General features: G+C 44.5%; 2 protein-coding genes across 2 annotated transcripts in view; both read right to left on the minus strand.

Annotated features, from left to right (window-relative positions):
• Positions 1 to 14,590, minus strand: part of LOC105717933 (intraflagellar transport protein 172 homolog) — a 54,600-nt gene that overhangs the window by 15,760 nt on the left and 24,250 nt on the right. Inside the window, 7 exon segments of the mRNA XM_064363773.1 lie at positions 10,504 to 10,566; positions 12,479 to 12,608; positions 12,720 to 12,829; positions 13,072 to 13,184; positions 13,187 to 13,236; positions 13,428 to 13,492; positions 13,636 to 13,757. Of these exon segments, the coding sequence (XP_064219843.1) occupies positions 10,504 to 10,566; positions 12,479 to 12,608; positions 12,720 to 12,829; positions 13,072 to 13,184; positions 13,187 to 13,236; positions 13,428 to 13,492; positions 13,636 to 13,757 (653 nt within the window).
• Positions 3,284 to 6,317, minus strand: LOC135269661 (ras-related GTP-binding protein A-like). Its single transcript, XM_064363925.1, has one exon. It carries the CDS (start codon positions 6,315 to 6,317, stop codon positions 5,376 to 5,378), a length of 942 nt encoding a protein of 313 aa, XP_064219995.1. The 3' UTR covers positions 3,284 to 5,375.

The raw sequence follows: 14,590 nt of genomic DNA on the forward strand, positions 1-14,590 counted from the left end.
CAGAAGAATCACTTGATCCCAGGAGGCGGAGGTTGCAGTGAGCCGAGATTGCACCACTGCACTCCAGCCTGGGTGACAAAGTGAGACTTCATCTCAAAAAAAAGAAAGAAAGCAAACAAAAGCATCATGAACATGTTATATTTATTCCAAGAATTCACAGTTGTTTTATTTTCAAAACTCTGTGTAATTCAGCACATTGATAGAATAAACAAGAAAACCATATAACCATCTCACATAGAGACGTGAAAATCACTTGATAAAATTTATCACCTGGCCAGGCGCAGTGGCTCATGCTTGTAATCTCAGCACTTTGGGATGTCAAGGAGGGCAGATCACCTGAGGTCAGCTGTTTGAGACCAGCTTAGCCAAAATGATGAAACCCCATCTCTACTGAAAATACAAAAATTGCCAGGGGTGGTGGTGCTTGCCTGAAATCCCAGATACTCAGGAGGATGAGGCACAAGAATCGCTTGAACCCAGGAGGCAGAGGTTGCAGTGAGTCAAGATCATGCCACTGCACTCCAGCCCTGGCAACAGAGTGAGACTCTGTCTCAAAAAAAAAAAAAAAAAAAAAAAAAAAGTTAACACCCATTTATACTAAAACTATTTGCAGACTGGAAATAAAAGGGAATTTCCTTAGTTTGTTAGAGTATTTGCAAAAAACATATAGCAAACATTACACATAAATGGTAAATTCTTGAAAACTTTCCTCTACATAAAAAAAAAAATAAGAATCCCCAGTATACCATCTCCATTGAACATTATACAGGTGGTCCTAGTCAATGCAATAAAACAAGAAAAAGAAAAGGTATAAGAATGAGAAAGGAAGAAATAAAATTATTATTTACAGACAATATAATTGTGTAGAATATCTAAAAACATCTACAGATAGATAATTAGAATTGATAAGTAAATTTAGCAAAATCTCTAGGTAGAAAGTCAATATAGAAAAATCTATTGTGTTTTCAGGAATCAGGATCATTTACAAAATAACATATAGGCTGAGTATGGTGGCTCATACCTGTAATCCCAGCACTTTGAAAGGCCAAGGTTGGAGGATTGCTTGAAGCCAGAAATTCAAGACCAGTCAGGGCAATATAGTGAGACTCCAACTCTACAAAAAAAAAAAATTATTCATTTTATTTATTTTTTATTTTTGGAGATGAAGTCTTGCTCACTGCCCAGGTTGGAGTGCAGTAGTAGCACAACCTCAGCTCACTGCAACCTCTGCCTCCTGGGTTCAAGCGATTCTCCTGGCTCAGCCTCCCAAGTAGCTGAGATTACAGGCACATGCCAGCATGTCTGGCTAATTTTTTGTATTTTTAGTACAGACAGGGTTTCACCATGTTGGCCAGGTTGGTCTCGAACTCCTGACCTCAAGTGATCCACCCGCCTCAGCCTCTCAAAGTGCTGGGATTACAGGTGTGAACCACCATGCCTGGCCCCATTTCTTCAACATATAAATGGATAAAATAAAAGAAAGGAATGAAGATTGAGAATTTACAAATTAGAAGACAGTTAAGAGACACAAATCCATTTCAATCTGTGATCTTTAATTAAACAAACAGACTGTAAATAATAATTTATAACACTTAAGAGACAATTAGATTTTTTTTTTTTTTTGAAACAATGTCTGGCTCCATCACCCAAGCTGGAGTACTGTGGAGCAGTACCCCCACCTAGCCCAGTGAGTGTTGTTCTCTTCCCTGTGCCCAAGTGTTCTCATTGTCTAGGCTCACTGCAACCTCTTCCCTTCAGGCTCAAGTGATCCTCCCACCTCAGCCTTCCTAGTAGCTGGAACCACAAGCACACACCACCACACCCAGCTAATTTTTGTATTGTTTCCAATTAAATTAATTTAAACAGGGTTTCACTATGTTGACCAGGCTGATCTCCAACTCCTGACCTCAAGCAATTCTCCTGCCTCGATCTCCCAAAGTGCTGGGATTACAGTTGTGAGCTACCGCACCCAGGTGATAATTGGAATGTGAATGGTGAAGGGTATTTGATGGTATTACAAAATTACTGTTAAATTTTTTGGCATGATAATGGTATTGTGTTTAACTATTTTGGTTTTTTTTTTTTTTTGAGATGGAGTCTTGCTCTGTCACCAGTCTGAAGTGCAGTGGTGCAATGATGGCTAACTGCAACCTCTGACTCCCAGGTTCAAGCAATTCTCCCGCCTCAGCCACCCAAGCAGCTGGCATTACAGGTACACGCCACTGCCCCCCAACCCCCTGGCTAATTTTTGTATTTTTAGTAGAGATGGGGTTTCACCATGCTGGTCAGGATGGTCTCAATCACCTGAACTCATGGTCTGCCCATCCTGGCCTCCCAAAGTGCTGGGATTACAGGCATGAGCCACTGTGCCCAGCCAAGAATGTTTCACTAAATATCTCGATTATTAAGTTTTCGGTGCTCCTTACAGTTTGTGTTCAAGGTGAGTACCTCACTCATTTTTATCCCAGTTCCTGCCCTACTGGAAGAATTAGGTATCTACATGGGGAGGAGGGCAGTGTTGACCCCTACCCCACACCATACGCAAAAATAATTTGAGATGGTTCATAGATCTAAATGTGAAAGAGATAAAAAATAAGGCTTCTAGAAGAAATACAGAAGGATATCTTCCTTCATGGCCTAGTGGTAAGCAAAGATTTCTTTTTTTTTTTAATTGTATTTTGGGCTCTGGTGTACATGTGCACATCCTGCATCCTGCAGGATTGTTGCACAGGTACATACATCATGGTGGTTTGCTGTCTCCATCCCCCGCCCCATTCCCAACCCCATTGCCTACATCGGGCATTTCTGCCAGTGTTATCCCTCCCCTTCCTCCCCACCTACCCCCACTATTCCTCCCCTCCCCTCCAACCCCCACCTAGCCCAGTGAGTGTTGTTCTCTTCCCTGTGCCCAAGTGTTCTCATTGTTCATCAACCACCTATGAGTGAAAACAGGTGGTGGTTGGTTTTCTGTTCTTGTGTCAGTTTGCTGAGAATGATGGTTTCTAGATTCATCCATGTCTCTACAAAGGACACAAACATCATTTTTTATGGCTGCATAATATTCCATGGTGTGTATGTGCCACATTTTCTTAGTCCAGTCTATCACTGATGGGCATTTGGGTTGCTTCCAGGTCTTGGTAAGAGAAGATTTCTTGCACTGGGGGTGGGGGTGGGGGTAGGGAGGGGAACACTAATCTTAACAACAAAACTTCATAAATTAGATTTCACTAAAATTTAGAACTTTTGGTCATTAAGACACCACTGTAAATAAAAAAGTGAGTCATAAAGTGGTAGAATTTATTTTAAATACCAGTATCTGGTAAAGGATTCATGTCCATAGTATTCAAAGAATTCCTACAAATCAGTTAAGTAAAAGAAACACTGATAACTCAATTATTAAAAATGTGCAAAAGACTTGAACAGGCAGTTCACAAAAGAGAATTTCCAAATGGCCAATAAACATGAGAAACTGCACACTAATATTAGTCATTACGTAAATGCACATTAAAACCACAGTGCAATACCACACAGACTCACCAGAGTGACTAAAATGAAAAAGATGGGCTGGGCACAGTGGCTCACACCTATAATCTCAGCACTTTGGGAGGCCGAGGGGGGTGGATCACCTGAGGTCAAGAGTTCAAGATCAGCCTGGCTAACATGGTGGAACTTCATCTCTACTAAATATACAAAAATTATCTGGGCATGGTGGCACATGCCTGTAATCCCAGCTACTTGGTAGGCTGAGCCAGGAGAATGGTTTGAATCTGGGAGGTGGAAGCTGCAGTGAGCCGAGATTGTACCATTGCACTTCAGCCTGGGTGACGGAGCAAGACTCTGTCTTGGGGAAAAAAAAAATTTGTTGTCAACAACATGTGTGAATCTCAAACACATTGTGTTTAGCAAAAGAAGTCAGATACACAAGAATATATACTGTATGATTCTATTTTTTGCAAGGTTCAAGAATAGGCAGAACTAGCGGCCAACAAGCATATGAAAAAAAGCTCATCATCACTGGTCATTAGAGAAATGCAAATCAAAACCACAATGAGATACTATCTCATGCCAGTTACAATGGTGATCATTAAAAAGTAAACAACAGATGCTGGAGAGGAGGTGGAGAAATAGGAACACTTTTACACTGTTAGTGGTAATGTAAATTAGTTCAACCATTGTGGAAGACAGTGTGGCGATTCCTCAAGGATCTAGAACCAGAAATGCCAGTTGATCCAGCAATCCCATTACTGGGTATATACCCAAAGGATTATATATCATTCTACAAAGATACATGCACATGTGTGTTTATTGTAGTGTTCACAATAGCAAAGAATTGGAACCAACTCAAATGACCATCGATGATAGACTGGATAAAGAAAATGTGGCACATATACACCATGGAATACAATGCAGTCATAAAAAAGGATGAGTTCATGTCCTTTGCAGAGACATGGATGAAGCTGGAAACCATCATTCTCAGCAAACTAATACAAGAACAGAAAGCCAAACACCGCATGTTCTCACTCATAAGCGGAAATTGAACAATGAGAACACACAGACATAGGAAGGGGACCATCACACACTGGGGCCTGTCAGGGGGATGGAGGGGCTAGGGGAGGAATAGCATTAGGAGAAATATCTAATGTACATGATGGATTCATGGGTGCAGCAAACCACCATGGCACGTGTATACCTATGTAACAAACCTGTACATTCTGCACATGTATCTCAAAACTTAAAGTATAATAATAATAAAACAAAAAAAAGAAAAAAAGAATCCCTCACAATGCTGCCACACTGGGGATAACATTTAGATTTGAGTTTTGAAAGGACAAAACATTCAAAGCATAGAACATTTATTGCTATAAATTTCCCTTTTAACTGTTTTTGCTGCATTCCATGAGTTTTGGTATGTTGCTTTTTACACTTTTATTTGTTCTAAGATATATATATATTTTTAATTGCTAACACATTTATTCATGAATGAAGCCAAGAAGAATTTATAAATGCATTTTAATACCTTGCTGATAAAATAGTAACGTTCCATCTTTGCAATCTGATACGGAATACAGGAAGATACTGGTAAAGGCTTTGATGTGCATATCTATTATACCCAGGTAATCAGAACACACATGAGCCACCTACTTTAGTGTTACACCAAACCATCTTCTCAGAAAAGCCAGCTTCAAGCTCCACTGGGTAGCTGAGTAAGTAGCATCCAAGGTTTAAAGACTGGAGAGCGGGGGAGAAAGACGAAAGGAGAAAGCAGCACACACTTCAAAGCCCACTTTTAAGCACGCGACATTATGAATATTAAAAATAAAGGATGCAAACAAAAAAGGCAATTCAGCATTTTCAGAAAGAGCATTTGGGACTATTCAGCCCATAAGGAGACTGTGCTTGGGGCCATCCACTCTCTCCAGTTTCTCAAAGTGTTTCCTGGCATTGCGAATGTTGATCAGGGTGGCCGCAGAAGGGATCGACGGATCTGACATGACCACCATCACGTACGTGTTTAAGGTGAAGATGTCGATGAAAGCTGCGAAGTTGGAATTCCTAAGTTCCATGCTCTGAAAGGAAGCGGCCAATTTACTGCAGCTCAGCTTGAACTGCTTGATGATGTTGCTGATCTTCTCAAACCGGTGGACGTCGCGCTGCTCTTTGCACTGGTAGTGGGAAATAACCAAGAACGTAGCTCTTTCGAACAGCAGAACTTCATCGGCCTCGATGATTTGGGCAAAATTCCTGAGGTTCATCTCCAGCTGCTGAACGTTGGGAATCAGCTGGTAGACGATGCTGGACCAGGCTTTGTAGAGCGTCTCATCCCAGATGGACGTTCGAAAATAAGCCCACTCCAGCGGGCGAGACAGACGCCTCAGGTCTTCCTCTCGCTCTTTAAAAATCAGGTCACGCTGATCCTCCTGAACCAGATCCATTTTGTACACCAGGCAGAAGATTTTGGCGTCAGGAGAGTTCTGGAGGATGGCCTCCAGACATGGCTGGTAATAATGCACATCCTTTTCCGGTTCACGGCTCTCCACGTCAAACACGCAAATCAAAACCTCTACGTTACGGAAGATGTTGTCTCGCTGGCTGGTGAAGTAATTTTCCATGAAGGTGTCCTGACTGCCACAGTCCCACAGGTTCAGCACCAGGTTCCCCAGGAATCGGATTTGGGAGTGCTCCACGTCAATGGTGGCCCCCAGGCGCCGGGAGTCGCGAGCAATATAATTGGGGAAGATAATCGACCTCATGCTGGTCTTCCCCGACCCGCTCTTCCCCATCAGCAGCACCTTTTCCTTCACGGCTGTATTTGGCATCACCCGCCGGGGCCGCCGGGGCCGCCACGGACTGGGCCTGAGGGCGCGGCCTACACGCAGCGCCGAAGGACGGAGAGGGGGCTCCGGGAGCCCGCAGGCCGGGCCTCGCTCCGCTCCGCCGCGCAGCTGGGCAGGCAGGAGAGCCGAGAGCGCGAGCTAGGAGCTGGAGAGGCTGCGGCGGGGCTGGTTCTTTCTCAAAGGGGAGCGCCTGCCTGTTCTAAGACATTTTTAAATTTAACTTTTAACTTCTTCAGAAAAAAAAAGAATAGGTAAAACTAATCCATGACGATAGAAATCAGAACAGAGGTTGTGTCTGAGCAGAGAGGAGGGCAGAGACTAGAAAACAGCATGAGGGTCGTTTCCATTCAGGGCTATGGCTAAGGCATATCTTGATCGGGGTTTTAGTTACATGGGTATATAAATTTATCAAAACTCATCACCCTATACACTTAAGATCTGTGCATTTTAAGGTATTCAATTGTACCTTAATAAAAATGTGTGTGAACAAAAAATTTTTATTACATAAATATGTAGTAAGAAATTGTAGTTGTTGTTTTATGAGGCAGAGTGACTTCCTAAGTAATTTACACTATATTTTTATTGCTGCATCTTTCTGACAAAGAAAGTAGATTCATGCTTCCCTGTACCAAAGAAGGTAGCCAGGCCTTTGTTCATAGGGTCTTGGAACTCCTAAAGCACAGCAGGGAGTTAGTTTTTCAGGGCTGAAAAAATGGTCAAGAACCAAAAAGCCAACCCTCAAATAAGTCTAGATCTGGGGAAAATTTTAAGCTGAAGTGTCCCAGAGGGTTGAGACAGGAAGGAAGCTGGCTCCCTGAAATGCCAGCAGTCCTGAAGCCTCAGGTACACTGGGTAGGAGGACCCTGGGTAGGAGGTCCTGGAGCCCTTCTGGTGTTAAGAGCCCAGATGCAGCAGTTTAGGGACCTTAGCAAAGACCCTGGAGACCGAAGTTGGCAGAGAGGAGTTGAGACACAGTTTTTGCCTTCAGACGGCTAAGAAGAAAAGCAAGAGCTATCCCTGTGGCTTAAGGGCCTGACCCACTTCTACTCTGGATAAACTGCAGAAACTCTGGAACTCTTTTTTTTTTTTTTTGAGACAGAGTCTTGCTGTCACCAGGCTGGAGTGCAGTGGTGCAATCTCGGCTCACTGCAACCTCCGCCTCCTGGGTTCAAGCGATTCTTCTGCCTCAGCCTCCTGAGTAATTCTGGAATTCTTATACAACACAAAGGTTGGACATTTTTTGCCAACCTAAGTAAAGGGAGGCTTAAACCAGATTATGTTTGATATAGACAAAAAACAAAAACAAAACCTTTGCCATTTCTCATACCCAACTGTTGTGAAAATTGTCATACCTAATACACTGAAAGTCAATTAAATATCATGCATCACTTGTTACAGAAGAAAAAGTAGACATTTGACTTTATACCTTAAGATGATGTTAAAATAACTTTCCAATTATAAAGAGTGATTGTTTTAAAATAAAATTTATCTAATATAACTTACATGTTATGAAAAAATGGACAAAATACTTACGTTCCTAAGGAGGTTGACAAAATTATGAGAGTGAAAGAAGTCTGAGAGTCAAAAAAGGTTTGAAAATGCTGCTGCAGACAGTAGGGTACAGAGAACTTTTGTGTGCTTAGTTACTTTTAGCAGAGTGACCCAGTTAGCTTTGGGGGTTCTGTGTATGCTGTCTTTGTTTGTTTGTGACAGTGTCTTGCTCTGTCATCCAGGCTGGAGTGCAGTGCAGTGGCACCATCCTCACCGCAGCCTCCATCTCCCAGGTTCAAGTCATTCTCCTGCCTCAGCCTCCCAAGTAGCTAGGACTACAGATATATGCCACTATACCCAGCTAATTTTTGTATTTTCAGTAGAGACAGGGTAGTCTCCAACTTCTGACCTCACGTGATCCACACATCTCAGCCTCCCAAAGTGCTGGGATTACACGTGTGAGCCACCTTGCCCAGCCAGAAACTGAATTTTAAATTTTATTTAATTTTAATTAATTTACGGCCAGGTGTGGTGACTCACGCCTGTAGTCTCAGCACTTTGGGAGGCTGAGGTGTGTGGATTGCTTGAGCCCAGAAGTTTGAGACCAGCCTGGGAACCATGGCAATACCCTGTCTCTATCAAAAAAACACAAAAAATAGCCAGGCATGATGGCATAGGCCTGCAGTCTCAGCTAATTGGGAGACTGAGATGGGAGAATCACTTGAACTTGGGAGTTCGAGGTTGTAGTGAGCCGTGAGTCATACTCCATCCTGGGTCACAGAGTGAGACCCTGTCTCAAAAATAAAAAATTTAAATGGTCACATGTGACTAGTGGATACAATATTGAACATCACAGGTCTCGGCCATTAATTTGAGATGCTTGATGAATATCTCCACATAAATTCTACAAGCACTTCCAATACAATAGTTGATTTTCTGCCTCCCACCACATTCACAACTTTTCCTGTCTAATGTTGCCTATGTAGTTTAAAACACCATCATCTTGTGAGTCATTCAGGGTTAAAATTGAGAAGTCCTTTATTCATTTCACAAACAACTACAGAGCACTTACTAATATGCCAGGCAGTATACTAGGCACTGGAAATGCCGTGATGAATGTAGTCCTCATAGAAAATGATAATAATGTTTATGATTGACTCTTTGCATAAAGAAAAATAGACTCATTCCCTTCTCCCTCCTTTGCAAGGGAGTCTTGCATCACCTTCCACATGTAAACGTTCACCCCAAGACCGCCTCCACTTTCACATCCCTGACAGCAGATACTTCCATCTCTTCCACTTACGACTGTATCAATAGTGTACAGAGGAGTGCAAATGGGGGGAGAGGGGTGGGATAAACATTTGAGGAATTTATGCTCTTTTTTTTTTTGGATGGAGTTTCCCTCTTGTTGCCCAAGCTGGAGTGCAGTGGCGTGACCTCAGCTCACTGCAAATTCCACCTCCCGGGTTCAAGTGACTCTCGTGTCTCAGCTTCCCCAGTAGCTGGGACTACAGGTGCACACCACCATGCCTGGCTAATTTAGTATTTTTAGTAGAGACGGGGTTTCACCATGTTGGCCAGGCTGGTCTTGAACTCCTGACCTCAAGTGATCCACCCGCCTATACCTCCCAAAGTGCTGGGATTATAGGCGTGAGCCCCCCACCCGGCTATGTTCTCTTTTTCACCATACTGCTCTTATCCTTTTATTTCCTCCCTTCTTCCCACTAAACCATTCAAATTGCCTAGCTATGCCAGAGAATTATAATAAAAGCTTGCTGGAGGTGTTTAAAGCCTCACTCTAAAGTGTGGTCCCGGTCCGAGGGAAGCAGCATCACCTGGGAGCTTATTAGAACTGTAGAAACTCAATCCCTACCCCAGACTTACTACATCAGAATCTGCTTTTTAACAAGACCCCCCAGGTGATACATATGCATGCTAAAGTTCAAGAAACATTGCTCTAAAGCACAGATCTAAGCACATTTTTGCCTGGCTTTAAAATCTTTGATATCTTTCAAACTGTACAGAGTCGTATTTATACAAAGTATTCAGCCTGGCATTCAAAACTACAATGTAAGCTCTGTCAACTTTTCAACCTTTTCTCGCTCTGAGTCCCTACAGTTCTATATTCCATCCAGATTGGTGAATGCAGTCCTCATAGGACTACAATCTCTCCTCAAACATATCCAATACTCTTCCCTTTCCCATGCCTTTTTTCCAGTGTATTCACCCCAACCACCTTCCAAATCCCTCTTCCTCTGAAGCACACTCAAACCTGAGCTCTCCCAGATGGCAGTTTATAGAGCCCCTAGTTCAAAATGCTGTCCACCTCCCATGTCTTTAGCAACATTTATACATCTATTAACTCTTAACACATTCTCTTTCCTTGAAGTTATGTGTCTTTCTGTCTCCCCCACTTCACTTTAAGCTCCTAGAAAGTGGGGATAGTTTTTTATTCTTCCTCAATGTCTACTACACTGCCATGTATAATAGGTGCTCAAGGTCTGTTGAAATGAACTGAAGGAAAAGGATTTATAATGACCTATAGGAAGACATCCATGGGCACTGTCTCTGCTTCCCTCTCCCCACATCCAGCTCCTCCCCTGACCCAAAGTATAGGAGTTTCTATGGCCTCAGGAGCAGGGACCAGTGAGTTTCAAGGGAGGGCTACATCACATACCTCTGAGTTTATCTTGGCTGGCACCTGCTTCCAGCTCTGCTTCCCAGAAAACAGCATCCAAAGCTCCAAAATAAAAAAAACAAATAATAATAAAAGGCTGATACATGATGGCAGTGGGATGTCCATCCCCCAAATTGGTGCCATTTTTCAACCAGACGCTCTCCTCAGCCAGAGTTTTCTGCCTCCAGGCTGTGAGTTCATGTGATATAACAATGGGCTTTCCAAGGTAAAGCTGACAGCAGTCAGTGTGCATGCTGCTTAGGTCTCTTCTCTGAGCCACACCCAAAGTAGCATCTGCTGCCCCTCCCTGCAGCTGTCCATAGGCTCTATTCTGACAGCCAAACTCCTTTATGACTCTTCTAGGATTGGGCTAGACAGCCTGTCATTAAGTAGGGAGTATGAGGCAAGGTTTCAAAGACGCAGGCCTTCCTAGAGGCCTGTTCTGCTCTACAAGCCTTTTCTCTAGAGCCAGTCACTCCCTAGAAGTCCAGGTATGGGGTTAAATGTCCCAAACCACAAACTAGAATACAAGATCAAGTAAACTAAAGAAAGCTAGGATATTTTAAGTAGGTACTCTCAGAACATTTGAGACACACGGTTTCCTAAATCTAAGGCTTGACACATTTCCTAGCTGCTATTGCACTGGGACAGAAAAGAGATGTCAGAGAGGGAAATTAAATGACCTTAGAGGATCACTCTAACCCAGAATCTACAGTCTCATTTTCCAAGTCTGGAACATTTATTCTGTCAGGTCATCCAGACGTGACTGAATTCTCCAGGGCTAATTCACTATAAACAAAAAATGTACAAGGAATCTATTCAGGCTATAACAAAGATTAATAAAACAGGCCAAAACCTTCTTCTTCTTTTTTTTTTTCTTTTTTGGGACAGAGTCTTACTTTGTCACAGGCTGGAGTGCAGTGGCGTGATCTCAGTTCACCGCAACTTCCGCCTACTGGGTTTAAGTGATTCTCCTGCCTCAGCTTCCCAAGTAGCTGGGACTACAGGCTCACGCCACCACACACACCACAATGCAGTACAGAGTTTTCTAAAAGCCTTGTCTGGGGCCATTAAGAGAATGAAAGCATTTTGGACAATATATAGATGGCACGGGGTCATCACTGTGAAGGTTGTTGACCAGAAGCCAACAGAATGGTATTTTAGAAAAATGAATTAAGTAATACTCCAGGAACAAAGTTGGAAAGGATAGCACATCAAGACATGATTTGTTTTCTTTTTTCAGCCAGAGTTTCACTCTTGTTGCCCAAGCCAGAGTGCAGTGGCGTGATCTCAGCTCACTGCAACCTGGGCAACAAGAGGAAAATTGCGTCTCAAAAAAGAAAAAGGATCAAAGTTGGGAGACTTGAACCTCTGTCTCCCAGGTTCAAGTGATTCTGCTGCATCAGCCTCCCAAAGCTGGGATTACAGGCATGTGCCACCACACCCGAGTAGCTGGGATTACAGGCGTTGGCCACCATGCCCGGCTGATTTTTTGTATTTTTAGTAGAAACGGGGTTTCACCATGTTAGCCAGGCTTGTCTCAAACTCCTGACCTCAGATGATCCACCCGCCTCAGCCTCCCAAAGTGCTGGGATTACAGGCGTGAGCCACCGTGCCCAGCCCAACGATTTTTAAAGTTGTAAAAATCACTTTGAAAACACAAGTTTGACTTTTCTTTGCTCACCATAATACCTAACTCTAAGTCATGTACTTTGGTCTTTACTTCAATATGATATTAACTGAGCCATGTGTTAGTCCAACTCCCCTAACTTTTAGCTGTCAGGGCTCTGTCTTATATCTGCTTAACAGCCTTCAGAGGTTCTGGCTCTACCATCCAGCAGGCACTCCACAGATTCCTGCTACCTGATTGAAAAGGAAAAGACACAGAGGAGACAGATGCAGATGTGAGAAGGAAAGCTGAGTGTGAATGGAGGCCTAGGAAGAAGGAGGGCCAGAAAGAGCCTGCTGCCCTCACCTTCATCCAGCACTTCTCCATCAGGCCGCTGTTTCCAGAGTCTTGCACTTTGAGGTAGCAGTCCACGGCATGACTGTACTCTCCAGCCTGCTCCCAGTGTCAAGCTGGTTCCACGAGTCCCTCCACACCCCTGTGGAGATTAGAGCACTGGGACTAGGCATGGGGGGGCAGCGTGCTCTATTCTGTGCACGCCTCATGACCCTCCCAGCCCTGCCACTGCTGCTGGACCTCTGCCTCATACCTGGCCCCCTTCTTAGTAGCTTCCCGCTCATGCTCTTCCTGCAGAGCCTCCAGCTGGCCGGGCACATAGTCCTTGCAGATCCGCAGCGCATCACTCCATAATCCAGCCTCCTGCTCAGATTTCCAGGTATCAAGAGGGCAGAGGCAGGCATGACAGCTTCCCACTGCCACACGGGTGCCCTGGCCCACGGACCCCTGGGTCCTTAGACCTCTCTTCTCCCTCCTCTTTCCTGTCTTCCCACTCCCCCGCACTAACCTCCCTGATCTTTCTTCATACCAGGGGTCAGTGTGGCTCTCTGTGGGCTCTCAGACCCTCTCCCCTTCCCCTCATGGCCCTGAGTCGAGTGCCCCGCCTTATAATAATTGAGAGTCAGGCCTGATCTCTGGGCCCGGAGCAGCAGCCCTTCTGCTTTCTGAAAGTCCTTCTCCTCCAAGGCCCTCCGAGCCTGTCCCACAAGCACCTCATGTGAACCTCGGCCACACGCTGAGCTGCCTCCCAGTCCTGGTTATGGACAAACCTGCCCCCAGATGGGGACAGAGGAGAGACTGAGTATAGGACTGAGGTCCCAATTCTAGGAGAGAAACAGCCATGTCACTGAGGGGTGTAACACTGATTTGTTCTAGGTTTGAATGAAGGTCAAGATAATCATGAAAGATCCTGGGACTGGGACTGGGGAAACAGGATTAAGGAAAGTATGGGGTAACTCACATGAGGACTGCTTCCTTGGTTTTACCAGCTCTGATGAATTCAGCTTCAGCCTCTTCCAATTTACCCTACAGAGAAAGTCAGCCGTGCGTGATGGGAAGGAGACTGGCATCACAGGCAGCCACGAGACCGGGGTCTGCACACCAGGCAGCAGTGCACTAGGGGATGGAACAAGAGGGCTCTGCAGTCAGGGTCTAAATCACACCCATACCTCATCCTCCAGGTACATAGCGTATTTGAGATGGACCTCGGGGGTTTTGTGCTTGAGGGCCAGCCGAGAGAGTTCAAAAGCAAATTCAAAGGAGCTGAAACAGAAGGGGCAGAAAAAGTTTTCTTACTTCACACTTCCCTTCATAAAAGGAACAAGACAAAACAAAACAGAGAAAGGACAGGGTTGAGGGGAGAAAAAGTGACAGGTTTAAGGATAACAGACACGAAGTGACAGAAAAGCACAGAGATAAAAAGGAAGACAGGCAGCCCTGTGAAGACCACGTCACTGTCGGCGTGGATCCAGAAACGTCTGGAAAAACCTATGCCTTCCCTGAGGCCAGCTGCTCCTGAGGAAGGAGAATGGGCCTGCGAAGGGGAAGGGAGGAGTGAGCCTCGAAGTCCTATGCTGACAGGGCCAGGAGGGCTCCTGGTGCTCACCACCTCCTCCTGAGCCCCAGCTACATTATGAGAATCACAGCCTCTCCAAAAACTGAGCAAGATCACCCTCGGCATCGGACTCCACGATTGGCATTTATAACAGTTGCTTAAGAAAAGTTCACTTTGCTCTTTCTGCCATCTTTCTGCGCCTCCACAATGGTGCACATGAATGTTCTGGCTGATGCTCTCAAGAGCATCAGCAATGCCAGAAAGAGAGACAAACACCAGGTTCTTATTAGGCTGTGCCCCTAAGTCATTGTCCGGTTTCTAACTGTGATGATGAAATATGGTTACATTGGGCGGATTTGAAATCACTGATGATCACACAGAGCTAGGAAAATTGTTGTGAACCTCACAGGCAGGCTAAACAAGTGTGGAGTGATTAGCCCCAGATTCGACATGTAACTCAGAGATCTAGAAAAATGGCAGAATAATCTGCTCCCATCCAGCCAGTTTGGTTTTTTGTTGTTGTTGTTGGGATGGAGTCTCACTCAGTTGCCCAGGCTGGAGTGCAATGG

Source organism: Aotus nancymaae, unplaced genomic scaffold (genome assembly GCF_030222135.1).
Source record: "Aotus nancymaae isolate 86718 unplaced genomic scaffold, 86718_ANA_hifiasm-v0.15.2.pri h1tg000057l, whole genome shotgun sequence".
NCBI lineage: Eukaryota > Metazoa > Chordata > Mammalia > Primates > Aotidae > Aotus > Aotus nancymaae.

Coding starts and splice junctions, on each gene's coding strand:
- LOC135269661 (XM_064363925.1), bottom strand. CDS start 6,317: ATGCCAAATACAGCCGTGAAGGAAAAGGTGCTGCTGATGGGGAAGAGC.